Consider the following 21114-nt stretch of genomic DNA (forward strand, 5'->3'; position numbering starts at 1 on the left):
CCCTATTTATTTCAGAACCCTCTCCCCATCTCCCTCTCTGATGAAGGGTCTAGGCCCGAAACGTCAGCTTGTGCTCCTGAGATGCTGCTTGGCCTGCTGTATTCATCCAGCTTCACACTTTGTTATCTTGGATTCTCCAGCATCTGCAGTTCCCATTATCTCTTTTCTGTATCTCACTACTTTTTCTTTTAATGCAGAGGAGGTAATCTACGTACAAAGTGTAGATAACAAAGTGTGAAGCTGGATGAACACAGTAGGCCAAGCAACAAAGTGTACCCAATAGAGTAGCAGGCAACTGAGCCAATTCCTCAAATTCAGCTATAGCTCAACATGGACAAGGTCTCAGTGCACACTGTTCTTATCAGGAGGCTAGAACCACACATTTCAGTACAAATTTTACATAAACAATTTATATTTATTAAATTGAGTGGGAAGTAATACACAAAACAATTACAATTCATTGAAAATATTTAGAAAATACAATGTTGGGGAACAGATGAAATTTCTCACTCCCTTTGGCATTTATTGGGAAATATCTCTATTCTAAAAGCAATCAAATCTGTTTATCAATTTCATTTGTACAAAAAATACATTGTAAATTACAACAATTTTTCTCATTCTTGTAACTGAATATCACAGTGATTTAAAGTATATCAGAATGTGATCTACCAATATGCAGAGATTCTGCCCAGCATAAACATTACAAGTCTGAATTGTTTTGAAGCTTTGTCATTTAAGACTGGTATTTTAAAGGTGACATTTATCCCATTATGCAAATAGTATCACCCAAATAACATTTGTTTTTGACCACAGCAATACAATATGCAACTAAATTTATTATTTGACAATTACCAGAATAAACTGTGTTTTCAAAACTTTCTACTAGTTCAAGTTAAAGTTCAGCATCTATTAGTGATCTCTTTGGAAACAAGGTATTGCAACGTGCATAATACAAAATAAGGTACAATAATGCGGATTAAGTTTGATGAAAGGTCATTAAACCTGAAACACTCATTGTTTTACTCCACACTGATGCTTCCTGATCTGCTGAGTATTTCCAGCATCTTCTGTTTTTATTTTATGCAGTAGACTGAAACGGCCTCTACATTCATTATTCTAAACAGTGTGTGACTTTGAAACCAACACAACTCCACCTGGAATCTTTTATTTTGAAACAAAAAAAATTTCATTATAACATTTATCAGACTAGAAATAAACTATGTGAATCAAATCCAGCATTTTGGGAATATAGTAGGGCTGGTATTTGTATAATGTCAAAATTAGATAATGCACAACATCAAAACAAAACGAATACAGCATTAATTTTAATTATCTTTAACAATACTGTGCAAGTAAGAAATCTCTAAGGTAAGCAGCTAGGAGGACCTCTCATCATAATTGACACTGTTGAAAATATAAACTGTATCAGTTTCCATACAAAAGTACAAATTGCCACATGACAGTTGGCAATCAGAAGGGATATAGCAACTTTGAAAAGACAATTTGACATTTTTCTTATAATAACAGTCCAATAGAATTTCAGGGCTTTTGACAGTACAAATGCAGAAGTCAATACTGAAGAACCATGATATGAAAACAGCTCGATATGATTTTAAATGTAAAATAAATGTTAATGTGAAGATAAACTGCTATGTTTGACAGCTTGATTGAATAGTGGGTTGCAACAGATACTCAGGCACTCTTGAAGGCCCAGTTGAAGGCTGGGTTTGTTTATTCATTTTCAAACTTGCTATAGAGGTGATCGGAATTCTGAAGAAGACCTGAAAATTAAAAACATGATTAAGGCCAAGAATAAATCAATATAAAATGCATACACACAATTCAACATAATATTGGACTACATCAGGAACATTGCAAACTAGTAATCTTTATTTGAATATTAAACTCTGATCAAACTCCAAAATATTAAGTTCTGGCCATAATTTAAAATTTCCATTTCTTTTTGCTTTAATTTTGAGGGGCAAGAGAAAGAAATTGAGATATAAAGCCACTCTACTGACAGGCTAATTCAATTGCTTAAAGACGAAGCAGTGGAATTTAATGAATTGAGATTTTGTGTCATCTGTTGGCCAGGGTGCATTTCTGATAAGACAGAACTTCTACCTGTTGCTAAGATACCCAAACAATTCTGGTACTATTTGGTGCCCAGCAACTATTTATATCTGAGCTAGTCTCACTTCTAATCTCAGAATCATAGAATCCCTACAGTGTAGAAAGAGGCCATTTCTGAAAAGCATCTTCCCCAATGTGCACTTACCATGGTAAATGCACCCAACTTACACATCCCTGGACACGATGGAGCAATTTAGCACGGCCAATCTACCTAACCTATACGCCTTTGGACTGTTGGAGGAAGCCAGAGCACCCAGCAGAAACCCACACTGACATAGGCAGGTGGTGCAAACTCCAGACAGTTACCAATGGCTGGAATCTAACCCAGGTCCCTGACAGTGTGAGGCAACAGTGCTAACCACTGAACCACTGAGCTGTCCCCATCACCTGAGATTTGTTGCAGCCTGATACAAAGGGGATGCGGAAAAGTTATTTCCCTTTGTGGTAGAGTCTCAGTCCAAAACGGCATAATCTCCAAACAAGCTGTCCCAGATTTAAGATAAAGTTGAGGAGGAACTTCTATCAGAGGATAGCAAATCTGTGGAATTCTTTACTGCTGAGGGCTGTCAAGGCTGGGTTAAGTGTTTACAAGGCTGAGATGGCTATATAGATTTTTAACTAGTTAGAAAATCAGGGTTGTAGGGAAAAGGCAGGCAAATGGAGAGGTTTATTAGATCAGCCATGATCTCATTGAATGATAGTGTAGACTTGATGGGCTGAATAGCCTACTTCTGCTCCTATACCTTATGGTATTTATTAATTGAGATGGCTAGGAGCTGCACTTTAAAGTTTGAGAATTTTGTTTTATATCGGATCAGTTCATGAATGAGAAATTCTCAATATATCCATCAAGCTCCAAACACTTGATTCCAGCAGACTTCCCCTAACATTTCAAAAATGTAAAAAAAGAGGAAACATTGTGAACACTGCAATAAATAGAAAGACAAAATGCTGTCAGTCAGTCAGACAACATGCGTGTTGGTGTGGGGCAGGAGGTGTAAATTAGAATGTGAATGTGACTTGCCCTACTATCTCCTTTCAAGCTGCCCCCATAATCCAAGGACAGGAAAGGGATCAGTTTCGCCCTTGCACCTTAGGGTTGGCTGAAGCCCTTAGAAGGTTAATTCCACATGCATTTTATAAAAGGGTGAGCAGGAGAGGGCGGAATGCAGGAGACCAGCCAGCTCTTTTGCAACCTCAAAGTGAAAAAGTTGGAAGGAACAGCACAAAACGTCCTTTGGAGGGTAGGGACCCACCTAATGTCCATAAGAGACACCCCCATAAAATGGCACCCCTAACCTCAGTGCCTCTCTTCCTGGACTTCATTTTTTCTTAGCAACTCAGCTACCAACCAGATTGATCAGCAGCTCTTTCAGGGCTGGGGGCTTGGGCCTGAGTTCTGGGAGGAAGGAGAGAGTTAAAAAAAGCCAACTTGTTTGATAACAACAATTCAATTGGGAGTGCAACAAATAAGAACATGGAGTAGAGGTGGGCCATAAAATCAGGCTGTAAAGTGGGTTGAGGCACAAACTCAAAGAACAGCATCTTGGTTTCTACTTGGGGATCCTGCAGCCTCTAGGACTCAGTTCAACAACTTTAGAGGCTGATTCCACCCTTGTGTTGTGTTCTTTACCAATCCCCACACCCAGTACTGTCACAGCATGGGCTACTTTCAGCACAGCCTACCCATTCTTTCCAACCCTCATCATCACTTACTCAGATTCTCGTGTCCTGGCCTACCAATAATCTCATCTGCCTACCCTTTTCAATCGCTCTCTCGCTCTGGTGTCCTTCTCCACTTATCCATCCCTCTATTCCCCAACACACCTTCTTCAGCAAAAGTAGCACTTTTTCTTCACCACTATCAGTTCTGATGAAGAGTCATTGGATTTAAAATGTGAACTCTGCTTTCTCTCCACAGATGCTGCCAGATCTGAGTTTTGTCAGCAATTCCTGTTTTTGTTCAAATCTTTGTCTTACAGAAGTAACCATTATCTCTGCACTGAAAATCTTGGAAGTGACTTCCAAACAGCACTGTGGATATAGTTACACCCACAGCACTACAGAACTCGAAGAAAGCAAGTCACAATCACATTCTCCAGGGCAATTAGAGATGGACAAGAAATCCTTTGAATTAAAAAAAAGTTGGCAAAAACAAGCCTAAGTCAATAGGTTTCAGCATTAAGGCTAGAACTTCAGTGTGTGAATGCAGAGTACAACTCTGTTGGAAGAGTTGACCTTCAACAACTTGCATTGTGTGGTGGCTTCAATGTAATAAAGTATCCCAAGATGACTGCTAGAAATATTAGCAAACAAATTTGAACAGTTGTTGGGACAAATAACTAAGAGTTTATTTCAAGAGATAAGAATTTACGTGCACCTTAAAAGGAGGAGGAAAACTTACAGGCAGAGATTCATGTGAATTCTAGGACTCTGAGCTTAATGTAACAAAGCTGCTAATGGTGCAGTGATAAAAATTAGGGAAACATAGAAGACCTCTATGAGTATTTACTCAGGTAGGGAAGGGTGAAGGAACAGAGTGGTTTCAAAACAAAGGTGAGGAATGTGAATTCAAGGCATTGTCTAACAGAGTCAATGGGCATCAATAAGGACATGGATGATGGGTAAATGTGACTTGGTGTAAAATAGTGTGGACGTTGGATATTTTGATGATTTTGAATAATTGAAGGCAGGAAATTGGCCAGAAAAGCACTGGAATATAGGTGATTCAGGCAATGGACAGGGTTTCAACACCAGACAAGCCAACATAGTAATAGAGATGTGCTATTTACTGGTGGTAGATGTTTACAGTTTTGTTGGAGATGATTTATAGTAAGAAACTCAGTATCAAATAGAACACTGAGGATGAAAAAAGTTAGGGAGCTTGGGAGAGGGATGGCATTGATGTTACAGAATTTAGTTTGAGGCAGCAAATGGAGATAATGGTTTCAGTTTTCCCAAAAAAATCATTGCATGAAATTTCTGGAGAGCCAACATTTCAGATGTCAGACAAGCAACAGGAAAAATTAGACAGTGAAAGTGAAGAGAAGTGGCTGTAATATTGGTGCAGATCTGGATCTAAGTATTTTAAGATGATGCCACCAAGCAGAATCATGCAGATGATAAACAGAAGTAGCAAACTACAGATCCATTGGGGCGACCTTAAGCTGTTACAAAATTACCTTTTTTTATGGAATGTGGACTTTACTGGCTGGGCCAGCATTTTTGGCCATTTGAAGCTCATTTTAAGGTGAGCTATTTTTTCAAGGTTAACTAGAATGGCCAATAAATGCTGTTCCAGCCAATGAATGACACATCCCGTGAATGAATTTTTAAAAATGATGAGATAGGTAAAAAAACTAAACCAGACTGAGACCCAATCGAGCTGTTCAAAAAAAGTTATACTGCACTATTGAATGCTACTTCTTTCAATAATCTTTAAAGCACAACAGCAGCTCGTAGATCACAATGAAGCACTTTCAAAAGAAAAAAAAAGTTTCTTCTGGAAAATGGAGATTGATGGGTATAAGATTATAGTATGGTTTGATATAAATGTGGGAGACTTTAGCAATTATTTCCCACATTGATTTGAATCAATTGGGTGAAATTCAATAACTAACACATTTAATAGGTTCATGTGCCATTCATATATCTTGCAAAAAGCAGAAGGCAGCTTTTTGCAATGTGTTTTACTGAATCAAATTCGATCGATTTATATTGTGTAATTTTCAGTCCGTACATCAAGAATCCCAAATTATTCAAACTATATAAGTGCCAGTTGAAGAAAACCAATTAACAGTTTCAGAACAGCTGACAGCACTTAAACTCTTAATTCATGATCAGCCCAGAGAATAAGGCGAGGACAGATGAAAATTAGTGAAAAAAAAAGACTTGAACTTGAGCAGAAAAAGGTAACCAATATTTCGTTTCTATAATGAATGGTTTAAGTTGTTGAATGCTGGTGGCACATTTCAAGGAGGCAGCAAGCAAAATAAAAGACATGTTTTGACTATTTACACACTCATTCTTATCTCCCTGTTTATACTGTCTCTTTCCTCTCTGCTCCCTAATTTTCTTTTATTGCTTCCTGGGATGTCAACATTACTGGCAAGGCCAGCGATATATGTGCCTTCTCTGCTTGCAGCTGAGATAGTGAAGCATCACTTAGTACTGCTTTCCATCCTTCAAGCCGGGTATTCTTCCACTCAGAAATACCCCCCTTGCCCCTCATTCAAACCAGCATTTGGTCTAATTCCATCCAATTCAATCTAGCACTTCTCATTATAACTGATATTGGGATTCTTTGTCATCTCCCTATATTCTTCATTTGAAAGCTGACATCCACGTCTGTGCACACATTAATGCATTTCTCTTAATCCCTGTTCCTTTTGTTTTATCTTCATCATTATCTATTTCCTCTCCTTTATTAATAAAAGGTCCAACTCCACATTATTCTTTCTTCCATCCTGCTATAAAACATTTTAACCATTGCACGTTATGGCCAGGCAATCTGTTTGTGTGAAATTTCCTGCTAACACTGTCAAATATTAGTAAATCGAAGAACTGCCCTTTTGTCAGAATGTTTTTTGAGAGTAGCAGCCCAGACTGCACTGGTTTCTGTCCACCAAACACTGATCTGACTGAAATGACGTATGAGGCTAATATAAGTTTAAGTCAGAGACGAAACACATTGGATTATGTAACATATGCAAGAGTAACATAATTAGGCATTGTGCTTTTCAAAACCACTTACAAGTTTCTCAATTCTAGATTATATGCTTTCAGAAGACATTCTTAAATAATTAAGACCCAAAGATTGAGAGAGAGAATGTGGGACTGAAGGCACTTATGAGGAAAACAAGTAGCAGTGGCAAAATTAATGGGGTTGAATGTTGACAAATTCACAAGAACTGATGACCTCCACTTAAGCGTTGAGAGAGATAACTGCAGAGATAGATTATGCATTGGCAAGCATCTTTAAAAATGTTATCATTCTGCAGCAACAGAATTAGAAAATTGCGAATGAACAACTCTGTTGAAGATAGGAGGGATAAGAAATCAAGCAGCTATAAACTTATTAGTCTGACCTTAGGGAAAATATTAGAATCAATTATCAGGGATGCGATTGCTGTACATTTAGAAAATAAACATTTGACTGACAGTGAATATAGATTTATGAAAGGGAAAATTACGCTTGGCAAACCTGTTAGAGGTCTTTGAGGATGTTATTAGCAGAGTTGATGAGGGGGAACTAGTTCATGTGTATTTTAATTTTCAGAGTGCTTTTGATAAAGTCCCTTACAGGAAATTATTGAACAAAATTAAAGTGCATGGGACTGGAGCTAACATATGAGCATGAATTAAGAATTGATTCAGAGGCAGAAAGCAGAATGCAGGAATAAACTGGATGTGTTCAGATTGGGAGGTGGTGACCAGTGGGGCACCACAAGAACCAAGACTTGGGCCTCAGCTGTTCACAATCTATACCAATGATTTGGCTCAAGGCACACCTGCTCCAGAAGTACGTAATAAGATCTCTGAACAGAATGAATAGAAAATACCTGGATACGGACCATATGGGCTTTAGTGGCACAATGGCAGTTTTCCTACCCCTTGCAACAGAAAGCCTGGGCTGAAGTCCCATTTGCTCCTGAGGTATGTTACAACACATCTGTTAAAGTTGATTCAAAATAGTTGAAAGGGGAGGGGTCAATTGTGATTTTTGCAAGCTTGCTGAAGATTAAAAAAAGTGTACAAATGAGATTTTTGAGGAGGATTCAAAGAAGGTTCAAGAGGATTTAGACAAGCTGAGCAAGAACATGGCAAACAAAATATTATGTGGCTAAGTATGAGGTTATCCACTTTGGCAGTAGGATCAAGGTGCAGAGTATTTCTTAAATACTTTCCAATCTCCCACCATTTATGTCCAAAACGACCTGGATGTCTTCACCCAGAAGCCACTGAAAACCAGCATACAAGTCCAGCAAGCAATTCAAAAGACAAACAGTATTTCGTCTTTATTGTAAGAAAATTTTAATACAAGAGCAAAGAAGAAGTCTCCTTTGAACTGCAAAGACCACCGGTTTGACTGGATCTGGATTACTCTGTCCAGTTTTGGTCCTCCTGCTTAAAGAAGGGTATGCTGCAATTCTTTAATGGCAAGTAAAGATTCACCAGACAGATTCCTGGGAAGTATGGAAACTATCCTATAATGACGGTGTAAAGAAACTAGACCAGTATTTTAGAAGAATGGGAAGTGATCTTGGAGAAATTTATGAGATTCATCAAAGGGCTGATGGAGTAGTTGCAGCAGGGACTTTTCCCCTGGCTGTGGTGCAAGCCAGGCAGGATTGACTTGAGGAGAAAGCTCACTTAAGGGGTAGTGAATCTTTGGTTTTCTGTACTGCAGAGGCTGTGGAAGCTCAATCATTGACAATAAGCAAGATGGTAATTGATCAATTTCTGGAGACTAATGACATCAAGGGATATAGAAAGAGTGTACAAAGTTGGTATTGATCAATCTTGATCTATTTGAATGTGGAGCAGGCTCAGTAGGTTGAACGGCTTACTCCTGCTCCTGTGATCCTATCTTGAAGAAAAGCAGGTGAGTTAGTTATCCTGGGTATGCTGGCCAATATATTCCCTTTGACAAACAAATGAACAAAAACAGGTATGCAACCATCATTTGCTGCTCTTTCTGGGATCTTGCAATGTGAAAACTGGCTGCCATGCATCACCAATTATAGCAGTCATTACAAGTCCTTCATATGCTGAAACGTGATTTGGGATTTTCCATCGTTCGGAAAGGTGCTAACTTCTGGTTTATTTTCACACTTTTAAAGCCACAAAGATCAAAAGCTTTCACGGCAGCAATTAAAAATTCCATGCCAGAAGTACAGACCACCTTTGGAGCCCAGAAGTAAGATTATTCTAGAGCTGTTGCATACATTTGCATTACAGGTGTTGAATATCTATCTACGGTCATGCAGCAGAAACTGGCAGTGGATTCTTATACTTGTTACCATTTGCCATATATTGTCACAGATTGCATTTTAAAACATTGCTAAGTAGAAATCAAAAGAAAACCAAAAAGTATTTCCAAAATATATTAAGCAATTTATTTGAGGAGGAACACCACATGAACATGGTTATTAACAAAAACAGTGCACTTGGCTGAACAAAGGATGGAGTGCTATCGATCTTATAGTTAAAGAGAAGCCTGAAATAGAGGTGACGAACATGTGGAACAAACATTAAAATTGCAAACTATGAAAGTGGATCAATCACCAGGACCAGGTGAAATACATCTCAGTGCCAAGAGAGGCAGAAGAAACAGTAAAGCTCCGACCATTTTTCTCAATCTTTGCTCATTACAGATGTGATGTCAGAGGTCAGCTAACACTATGCTATTGTTTTATGGCGCAGAAAGGAAAAAGTTGTACACAAGCAAATCAGTCAGCATAATCTTGTGGTGGGATAATTATTGCAATAAAGTTCACAGTAATATTATAGTTAAATGTGGCAATGAGTTCATTAAAAAAATTATGACTGACATTCAAAAAAAATGGTAATAGAAACGATCAGTGAGGATAAAGTTTGATTCAGTCAACATGTTTTTTTACAAGGTGCATCCCATAGCAGACAAGTCAGACAGCAAGTATCCCACAAGATCAAACTGTGTTCAAACTCTTGCTGGGAGACCTACATTTGGCCCAAGTCTGAAAGTTTCCAATTATTGGATTGCTAATCATCCTTCTTTAAATTCCAGGGACCAGAAGATTGGAAAGGACTGTTGTTAGTGCAGTTGCCATGTTGGTTCAAAAATCATAAAATCAGAACTCTGTGCGTTGAGCAACTTTGGAGATACATAAATTAATCAACTTATTAATGGCTTCTGAAGTTATGCATGTATGTTAGCCCACAAAAAGGAAAATCTTAGACATTCCTTCTTCAATTCTTTATAAAGGCACTAATCCCATAGTGTAGTAAACTATAAATTACAACTAACCACAGCCTAATCTCCAAAGTACTAACACTTTTGTAGAAAACTTTTACAGCAGATTGCTCATGGATCTTTTAGACGTGCTACAACAATATATATGCCATTCATTAGTGTACCTAAGCGAGGGGCTAAGTATGTTATAACATGTACTGTGCTCCTTTCTTTAAAGTGAAACATATGCTCACAGATCTCTAAAATGTGCATTTATATAGCATCTTTAATGTCTCAAGACATTATACAAGAGCATTATACGACAGAATGGGACACAGACACATTAAACAATATTAAGGCAGAATATACAGTTTTTAAAAAAAAATCCTCAGCAAGAAACAAAAGTTAGAATGCAGTTCAGCAAATGCAAGCAGTAGTGGAGAACAGGACTTGGTAGCAGTAAGGAGAATTTTGTCGCACCTCAAATTTTGACTGGTAGAGTGTGGGAGGCTAGCCAGGAGGACATTAAATAAGTTAAGTCTCGAGGTGATGAGGTTATAGATGAGTATTTCAGCACTGGATTAAACAAGGCATAGGTGGAAATATGCAATGTTACAGAACTGAATATAAGCTTTAGTGCACATTTGTGGTCAGAATTTCATCTTGGGGTTCAGTATAAGATCAAAAGTTATGAAAAGACTGTTTGTTTTTGCCTAAGAATTATGCCAAGACTCAGGGAGTTCAGAGGTAAAGGAATATAATTTCTAGCACGTTGCAATCCCTGTAGAGACTTAAGGCATATGAAATAGGATCAAAAATTAAGCCATTCACCAGCTCAAGCCTGTTAAAACTATTCTGTAAGATCGTGGCTGAACTGCCATAGCTCCTCTGCCATGCTTGTTCCTCTCACCTGGAAACTCCTTGTTAGTTCAGAAATCTAGCTATCTTCTCTTCAAATACTTTCAATGATCTAACCTTCACAACTCTCGAGGTAGAGAATTCTAGACTTTCAGCACTTTGAGAAAAAACTGCTTCGCATCTCAGCTTTAAGTAACCCCTTGTTATGAAATATTGTCCTCTAGTTCAAGAACCCTTCACTAGTAGAAACATGTTTTCAACATCTACCCTGTCAAGATCCTACCAAATTTTCTATTTCAATAAAGGTCATTTCTCAGTGTTCTAAATGCTAATGACTATGCCTAGTCTATTTCTCCATTCTTGATAAGTCATCTCCTGAATCAACCTAATGAATGCCTTTTGAACTGTGTCCAATACTAGTACATCTTTTCCAAATACATTTAAAAATAAAGAGGTGCAGCATCTGTGGAAAGAGAAACAGTTAATGTTTCGAGTTCAGGATGACTTGAGAGTCGTACCTGACGTGAAACGTTAGCTTGTTTTCCTTCTTTCTCTAAGTTTCTCTAGTGTTCTGTTTCAGATTTCCAGCAACTGCACTACTTTGCTGTTATTCAAACATTTGAAAAGAAATACAATCTTCCAATTAATAGCTAAAAAGAATCATACGGTTTCAATAAGATTTTTGCACAGAAACTAAAGACACTGAACTAAACACTTTTTGCAGGCAACACTTCGTTCAAAGCCAGAGGAAATATTCCTCTCTAAATGTATCTCACCAGTCATAACAAACAGGCCTGTCATTTCCAGTTTCCCATAGGTTTCAAGTTCTCCAGTTTCATTGGGTGCTGACCATACCAACTGTTGTCCATCAGTGACAGTGACATTCACTCATTTCTGGGGAAGTCTGTACACCAATCTTGAAAACGGCTCTGTCCTCTTCCTCATGGCAATGTGAAACACATTGGCTTTTAGTTAGAGATAACAAGGTGTACAGCTAGATGAACACAGCATGCCAAGCAGCATCGAAGGAGCAGGAAGGCTGACGTTTCGGGCCGAGACCCTTCTCCAGAAATGTAGTTTTTAGCTTTTAGTTAGCTATTGTTGACTCCAATGCTGTCTCATCATTGAAGCAAATAGACAGTTTGTAGCTCAATTGTTTACAATCTCACACCTAAAATACATTGAGGATGTTGGGAGAGCCAGTTTTGTAAGATTGAACTAGTATCCAGCAATTAATATTTTGATTAAGCAAGTGAGGAATTAAATTATAATTTTATTTGTTTGATTTGTTGTAAAACACTTCCTGGCATTTAAATTTGGTCAAACTTTAGGGCTCAGACAAATACAAACATGGCACCACACTGAAGATATCCTCCATCATGTTGCGTGGCACAATTATGCTAAATAGGATACATTTCAAACAGATCCATCAAGACTGCATATCTATGTGGTGTGAAAGGTTATCAGCAACAACAAAATTGTACTGCAACAATCTGCAAAACTTGGCCTGCCATATCCAAATTATACTAATGCCATCAAGCCTGAGGATCAAACCTGATTCAATTAAGAGTGCAGGAGGGTAAGCTAGGAGCACCAGCACACAGCTAAAAAAAGTCAACCTGAAGAAGCTGTGACAAGAGATCTACTAGATTATGAAACAGTCAAAGCAGCAAGTGATAGACTGGGCCAAGTGATTCCACAACTAATGGATCAGATCAAAGCTCCACTAAATCATGAACAGTGGAGGACAATTAAACAACTAACAGGAAGAGGGAAACCCACAAACAGAATTAGATTTTATTGTCTCTTAAGTACAAGAATATAAGAGTGAAAATTGCCCTGTGGTACCAACTTAAAGTTCAAAACCAGAACTTAAAAAAGAGAAGGAATAAAAGAAGAGAGAAAATAAAAAGAAAAACATCTAGACCGTAAAGTTCATTCTCCCTAGGCCTAGGCATGGCCTGGGGTATCAGTCTGTGGTTTTGTGGAATGCATTGCTGGAGGGTACTGGTGTCAGCCTCATTAGGGGCATTTAAGCAGCTATTAGGTAGGCATACGGATGACAGTATAAGGTAGTGGTGAAGGTTAGCTAGACCTTAGGTTTCGGATAAAAGTTCAGCACAGCATCGTGGGCCGAAGAGCCTGTACTGTTCTGTTCTATGTTCAGTCTGCCTCTTCCTGGAACATGCTCCAATCGACAGTCTTTGCTACAGCCAATGCTGTCACCAGTTGTCAGATGTAGCTGCCTTTGCTTGTTGGGATGAGCCGCCTCAAATGATAGGGAAACCCTGCATGTCAGTACAATAGTTAAGACTAAATGATTTGCAAGAGGTTCCAAATTGGTATCTCTGCAGGACTTCCTCAGGGTAGTGTCCTCAGCCCAACCATCTTCAGCTACTTCAAAGAACTTCCCTCCACCAAAAGTTCAGACATGTGGATGTTTGTTGATGGTTGCACAAAGTTCAGCATGATTCATAACTCCTCCAGTACTGAAGCTATCCATGTCCAAACGTAGCAAGACCTGGGCAATATTCATGTTTGGACTGACAATCGTCAAACCATGACCACTCCTACAAGAGTTAAACTAACCAACACCACTTGACATTCAATGGCATTATCCTGAGAATTACCACTGACCACAACTGAACTGGACTAGCCCTATGAATATTGTGTATACGAGAGAAAATCAGAGGCTAGGAATCCAACAGTGAATAACTCACTCTGTCTCTGAAGCCTGTTTACCACCAAGGCACCAAGAGTATAATGGAATACTCCCCACTTGCCTGGATGGGTGCAACGCAACAATACTGAAGAAGTTTGGCACCATCTATGCCGCTGCAGCCTGCTCAAGAGTGGCACCACATTGACAAACGTTCACTATCTCCACCACTAACACTCGGTAGTAGCAGAGTGTACCATCTACTAGTTGCACTGCAGAACTTCAAAGATCCTCAGACAACACCTTCCAAACCCACAACCATGAAGGATGAGGGGAAGCGGATTTATGGAAATACCAGCACCTTCAACTCTCCCTCCAAGCCATTGACCTTACTGACTTGGAAACATATCACTGCTGATTCAGTATCACAGGGTCAAGAAAAATCCTGGAACTACCGCCCTAACATTACGGATGCACTTAATACCAAACGAACTGCAATGTTTCAAGGCAGCAGCTCACCACCTTCTGAAGGGCAACAGGAAGAGGGTAATAAAAGGTTAGCCTTGTCACAGAAGCCCACATCCCACAAATGAGCAAAAAGAAAAGAACTTTGGCTAACAGAAGTGAGAATGCTCCAAGCTAGAATTATTTTAATTAGAAAACACAACTTTGTTTTGAAGTACATTTGATTTTAGACTGTTAATATTTCAAGTGAAAGTGTACATTAGTTGTGTGGTTACTGAGAGCTTTAACTTCCTTCAGGTATCACAGTTACTGTGTAGTCAGCAATGATTCTTTTAGTTCAAGATATTAACAGATTTTGGAGTACACACATTTGTAGCTTGGGAGAATAATTATGGCGCGGTGATATTACATAGTCTTAGATGCAGAAATGGTTTTACCGTTGCCACTTTAGCATGATAAAAATACATGGAGATGGTAAGCTAAGCAGGACAATGCTTAAAAAGAGTTGATCTTACAAAGCGACTAGCATGTTAAAGAATGAATCAGGAAACAGTAAGAAACAATGTCAGCAGGATGACCATTATATGTAAAAAAAAAATTAGCGATCTGTATACACGGTTTAGCTAAGCTGAGATTGTTAATGTGCTGTTCATCGACTGGCAAGCAGATTAGTATTCAGGATATCTTTTATCATGCAGAGGCGATAGTGGAGGAGAGCTCAAGACAATTGCATTAGTGATAATGGGAACTGCAGATGCTGGAGAATCCAAGATAATAAAATGTGAGGCTGGATGAACACAGCAAGCCCAGCAGCATCTCAGGAGCACAAATGATGATGTTTCGGGCCTAGACCCAATAGAGAGGGGGATGGGGGGAGGGTTCTGGAATAAATAGGGAGAGAGGGGGAGGCGGACCGAAGATGGAGAGAAAAGATAATAGGTGGAGAGGAGAGTATAGGTGGGGAGGTAGGGAGGGGATAGGTCAGTCCAGGGAAGACGGACAGGTCAAGGAGGTGGGATGAGGTTAGTAGGTGGGATGAGGTTAGTAGGTAGGAGATAGAGGTGCAGCTTGGGGTGGGAGGAAGGGATGGGTGAGAAGAAGAACAGGCTAGGGAGGCAGAGGCAGGCTGGACTGGTTTTGGGATGCAGTGGGGGGAGGGGACAAACTGGGCTGGTTTTGGGATGCATTGGGGGAAGGGGAGATTTTGAAGCTGGTGAAGTCCACATTGATACCATTGGGCTGCAGGGTTCCCAAGCGGAATACGAGTTGCTGTTCCTGCAACCTTCGGGTGGCATCATTATGGCACTGCAGGAGGTCCATGATGGACATGTCATCTAAAGAATGGGACGGGGAGTGGAAATGGTTTGCGACTGGGAGGTGCCGTTGTGCATTGGGGAAACCAAGCGGAGGCTTGGGGACCACTTTGCAGAACACCTCCGCTCGGTTCGCAATAAACAACTGAACCTCCAAGTCGCAAACCATTTCCACTCCCCCTCCCATTCTTTAGATGACATGTCCATCATGGACCTCCTGCAGTGCCACAATGATGCCACCCGAAGGTTGCAGGAACAGCAACTCGTATTCCGCTTGGGAACCCTGCAACCCAATGGTATCAATTAGGACTTCACCCGCTTCAAAATCTCCCCTTTCCCCACCACATCCCAAAACCAACCCAGTTCGTCCTCTTCCCCCCCAACTGCACCACACAACCAGCCCAGCTCTTCCCCTCCACCCACTGCATCCCAAAACCAGTCCAACTTGTCTCTGCCTCCCTAACCTGTTCTTCCTCTCACCCATCTCTTCCTCCCACTCCAAGCCGCACCTCCATCTCCTAACCTCATCCCACCTCCTTGACCTGTCCATCTTCCCTGGACTGACCTATACTCTCCTCTCCACCTAGCTGCAGAAAGATTTAGACAGTTTAGGAGAGCAGTCCAGGAAATGGCTTATGAAATTCGACATGAGCAAATGTGAGGTTTTGTACTTTAGATAAAAGAATACAGGCATGGACTATTTTCTAAATGGTAAGAAAATTCGTAAAGCAGAAGTACAAAGGGATCTGGGAGTGTTGGTCCAGGATTCTCTAAAAGTTAACTTGCAGGTAGAGTTTGTGATTAAGAAAGCAAATGTAATGTAGTCGTTTATCTCAAGAGGGTTGGAATACAAAAGCAGCGATGTGCTTCTGAGGCTTTATAAGGCTCTAGTTAGGCCCCGTTTAGAATACTGTGTCCAATTTTGGGCCCCACACCTCAGGAAGGACAAACTAGCCCTGGAGCGTGTCCAGCGGAGATTCACACGGATGATCCCTGGAATGGTTGGTTTAACGTATGAAGAACAGCTAAGGATCCTGGGATTGTACTCATTAGAGTTTAGAAGGTTGAGGGGAGATCTAACAGAAACTTACAAGATAATGTATAGTTTAGAAGGGGTGGATGCTGGGAAGTTGTTTCCGTTAGGTGGGAAGACTAGGACCCGTGGGCACAGCCTTAAAATTAGAGGGGGTAAATTTAAAACAGAAATGAGGAGAAATTTCTTCAGCCAGAGTGGTGGACTTGTGGAATTCCTTGCCACGGAGTGCAGTGGAGGCCGGGACGTTAGATGCCTTCAAGGCAGATCGACAAATTCTTGATCTCTCAAGGAATCAAGGGCTATGGGGAGAGTGCAGGGAAGTGGAATTGAAATGCCCAGCCATGATTTAAATGGCGGAGTGGACTTGATGGGCCGAATGCCCTTACTTCCACTCCTACGGCTTATGGTCTTGTGAAGTGTTCATGTAGGAACCGTGACAATTGTTCACATTCCTGGTACAAAAATGAGAAAGGTGGTCTAACCATGGCTCAGTAGAGAAATTAGCGATAATACTAGATTTAAGGCAGGGGCATACAAAGTAGCCTGAAAAAAAAAAAGCAGCAAACCTGATGATTTAGAGCACTTTAGATTTAAGCAAAGGATTGATTAGGACGGGGAACAATAAGAGTACGAGAGTAAGCTTATGATCGCAAAAAGCTTCTATGGATATATGCAGAGAAAAAGATTAGTAAATACAAATGTAGGACCCTTAGGTGAGAAACAGGGATTTTATAATAGGGTAAAAAGAGATGGCAGATCAATTATTTTGGCTCAGTCTTCACAAACAAGGCCAACATACAACATCCAAAAATGTTGGTCGGTATTAACAAGGAAATGATATTGGGGAAACTGATGGGATTAAAACCTGAAAAATTTCCAAGCACTGATAATCTACCTCCCAGAGTACTTTAGCAAGTGGCTCTAGAAATAGCGGATATATTTGTGGCCATCTTTCAAGATTCCACAGTCTGGTACAGTTCCTATGAAATGCAGCATAGCTAATGTAGCCACACTATTTAATAAGGGAGACAGAGTCGAAACAGCAAATTATAGACCACTGAGCTTGACATTGGTCGTGGAAAAAAATAGGAAATAAGTCTATTATAAAGGATTAACAGCAGAGCACTTTTAAATTAGTGATAAGATTGGAGTCAGCATGGAATTACTGAAGGGATTTTTTTTTTGAGCATGTAACTGGTTGATAAGGGGGAACCAGTGATGTGGTTTACTAGGGACTTGCAGAAGGCATTCCATAAGATCCGATCTAAGATTAGCATGTACAATAGGGATAATGTACTGAAATGGACGCAGAAATTGATGTGAGATGTAATTCAGCTATTTTAGAAGGACAGTTTCACTAAAAGCCATGACAATGGCTAGAAAATGGATAATATTAAAGGTCAAATATGTGCATTTGCAACAGTTATGCACTCTTTTCGGGTTCAAGAACACATGGTTAACAAACATCCAGAACTTTATAATTAAGATGTTGAAATAAAAAAGGTCCAGGATTAAATCAGAGCAGACAAAGAGAGTAGGTAAAGGAATGGCATGATGATTGTAGCCCTACTACCCTGCCCACTGTAGGTTCAGTTGAAGGTACTTAAAATGTCAATTTTCAGCTTATTTTTTTCTAACTGATGTACAGCTTTCTTCATTCCATTTAAATGATAATTGTATATTTGTTATGCAGTACAGATGTTGGTTACTATTATCTTTCCCTTGGGGTATTGCAGTAGTTAGTTTGTAACTTGAGAATCTTCCTATTGATGATAAAAAAAATCTAAATTTGCAAAACATTCTGTTGCACAATATAATGCCTCAGGAAATAGATTGAGTATGTTGCCTCATTACTTAGATCTTAAAAACTTACACAGGGCAAATACTTGCTGTACTTGCATTAGACATGCCCAATATGCTAGTTGTATGACCAGAAATGAAATGGAACAGGCAGTGTAAAGAATTGTGAATTTTAGAATGGAGATAGTAAGTCCGAAAAAGCACAATACATTTCCAGGCCTACAGATATTATTTATAATCCCGTATGTTGTTCCCTGCTACATGATTTTTGTTCTAAACCCGGCTGGCCTTTTCCCCCCATTTCCTATCGTTACTGTTTCATTTGCTGAGGTTTAGGATTGGCTTACCTCACTTTTAAACTCTTTCAAGAATTCTATCATATTGCAGCCACATTTTCCTAAAGGTCCTCTCTCAGCAAAGCTGTTGATTATGTTGTTGCATAAAACCAAAGCTAGAATATCATGTTTCTTAGTTGACTCTTCAAAGTACCGATTTAAAAGGAACAATTTTGCACACACTTCACAAATTCATCCACCACAATATTCTTGCTAATGTAGTCGTACGTCCAATTTACATGTAGATTACAATCACCCAAGATTATTATAACACGACTGTCACATGCATCTCTAATTTCCTGAATATTGCCATTTCCTAACTTATTACTCCTGGTTGGATGCAAATAGATAGCTTCTACTCCTTTCTGCTTATTTGCTCCATCCACAATAGATTTTGTGCACAGATTATTTCTCATGATTGCACTGACTTCAACTCTGGCTATCAATGCCACCTCAACTCCTTTACCCTTTATATAAAGTGTTTCCTAATAGTAAACATCCTAATATGTTCAGTTCCCAGCCTTGGTCTCCTGCAGCGATGCCGCCTTAATCACAGTCACATTGTATCGATTTGCACTGTGATTTGTCAAACTTATTGCAAATGGTCCATGTGTTTGAATATAGTATCTTCAGACTTGGATTATTGAGCTTTTTCCACTTCTGTTGTACTACAGTACCATTTGTTTCCACCCCCCCCCCCTCAATTCCTCTGCTTTACACTTTTGCTTTCTTCTCTTCTATTATTTCATTTTCATCTCTATTTCCTCTCACTCTCACCTCATTACTTCGATTCTTGTCCTCCTGCCACTGCAGTTTAAAGCCACCGCTCAGTACTGACAAATACCCCTGCAATGACACTGGTACTGCTGGGTTGTGACTCATGCTGCTTGTACAGATTCCATCTTCCTCAGATTCAAACCTTCTCTCAAGCTTCCCTTCTCCAAGGAAAACATCCTCAGCTTCTGCAATCTATCAACACAACTGAATTTGCTTCTCCCTGGAACTATTCTTATAAGCCTTAGCTGCATCACCATTAATACCTTCATAGTGAGTCTGGCTTCCAGAATTTGATCTAATGCTGCAGGTAAGACTGACCTTTTTTTTAAATGATAGTTTGTTATAACTTCCTTGATTTTATCTATACATACAGTTGTATTTATAACGTCCAAAATTCAACGTGCCTTACTGTTTCTCAACCTGTCTTGCCACCTTCAAGCATACATGCATGTGTATCTACATCTGTGCTTCTGAACTTCCCTTTTATACTTTAAAAAATTAGTTCTCTTCTTTCTTCTGATCAAAATTATCACTTCTCTGTATTAAATTCCATCTGTCACACTTCACAATGCTTTCAACTTTTTAAACTCTACCCTAAACAGACAAGTCTATGCCATTAAGTATATATGATAAGCTGTATCAATAGGACCAACACCTCTATGTACCTTCCTCTAACATTATAGAGCCTTAGTTTTATGCCACACAGCCAGCTTTGTTTTCATGACATCACTGCTCTCTTCTCCAATTACTTGAATGCTGCTAATTATCTTGTTATGTGGCACTTGATCAAATGCCTTTGGAAGTCCATGTACACTACATCAATTACCTTCATGGATAACAAGGTGTGGAGCTGGATGAACACAGCAGGTCAAACAGCATCTTAGCAGCAGGAAAGCTGATGTTTTGGGCTTAGACCCTTCAGAGGTGTAGGCCCGAAACGTTAGCTTTCCTTCTCCTAAGATGCTGTTTGACCTGCTGTGTTCATCCAGCTCCACACCTTCTTATCAATTGCTCTCATTTGTCTTTTACCCCATCAAAAACTCAATGAATTCAGGTCAACGCAGTTGCCTTGAATAAATTTGTACTGGCTTTCCTTTTTTAATCCATATTTGTCAATGTGACTTTAATTTCTCCTGATTATCATTTCTAAATACATCCCACCAGAGGTTACATTGATTGAGCTGCGTTTACAGGGTTTACTGCTCCATAATTTTTGAAACAAGGATGCAACATCCATAATTTTCTAATCCTTTGACACAACCTCTGCATGCAAGGGGAGCATGCAAGTGGTGACAGTCAATACAATTCTAGCCCATATAGAAAAACACATCTGATCCAGTCCAGGTGAATTATCAAATTTAATTACAATGAGCTTCCTCATCTCTCCTCTATTTTTAATCCTTCAAGTACATCAACTACCTTCTCTTTCACTACGCTTTTGGCAGCACCTTCTTTCCTTATACAGAGGGATGAAAAATACGGATTTAAGGCCCTGAGCCATGCCTTTTATCTAATGTATAAACCTGGAAAATCACCATACCTGGTTTACCATGTACAATTTTGGCTCTGTTACCGAAGGAAGGATATACTTGCTTTACAGAGTATGCAATGAAGCACTGAATCCTGGATAGAGGATAGTCTTATGAGGACAAGGCCAAGACCAATATATCCTCTTGTTGAAAAGAATATAAAAGTTAATGTTATTGAAATGTTAAAATTCTAAGCAGGACAGAAACTAAGATCATTTCCCAACTAAGAAATCAATAACTAAGGGCTAACGTCTCAGAAGAAATAGTTGGTCATTT

General features: G+C 39.4%; 1 protein-coding gene across 1 annotated transcript in view; it reads right to left on the minus strand.

The window, feature by feature from the left end:
- Positions 1-394: 394 nt before the first annotated feature.
- Positions 395-21114, minus strand: part of LOC125467091 (pituitary tumor-transforming gene 1 protein-interacting protein-like) — a 53693-nt gene continuing 32973 nt past the window's right edge. The window contains exon 7 of the mRNA XM_048562509.2: positions 395-1781. Coding sequence (XP_048418466.1) covers positions 1732-1781 — 50 coding nt within the window. The 3' untranslated portion in view covers positions 395-1731. The remainder of the gene's footprint in view (positions 1782-21114) is intronic.

The sequence above is a fragment of the Stegostoma tigrinum genome, chromosome 2, assembly GCF_030684315.1.
Source record: "Stegostoma tigrinum isolate sSteTig4 chromosome 2, sSteTig4.hap1, whole genome shotgun sequence".
In the NCBI taxonomy this organism is placed as follows: domain Eukaryota; kingdom Metazoa; phylum Chordata; class Chondrichthyes; order Orectolobiformes; family Stegostomatidae; genus Stegostoma; species Stegostoma tigrinum.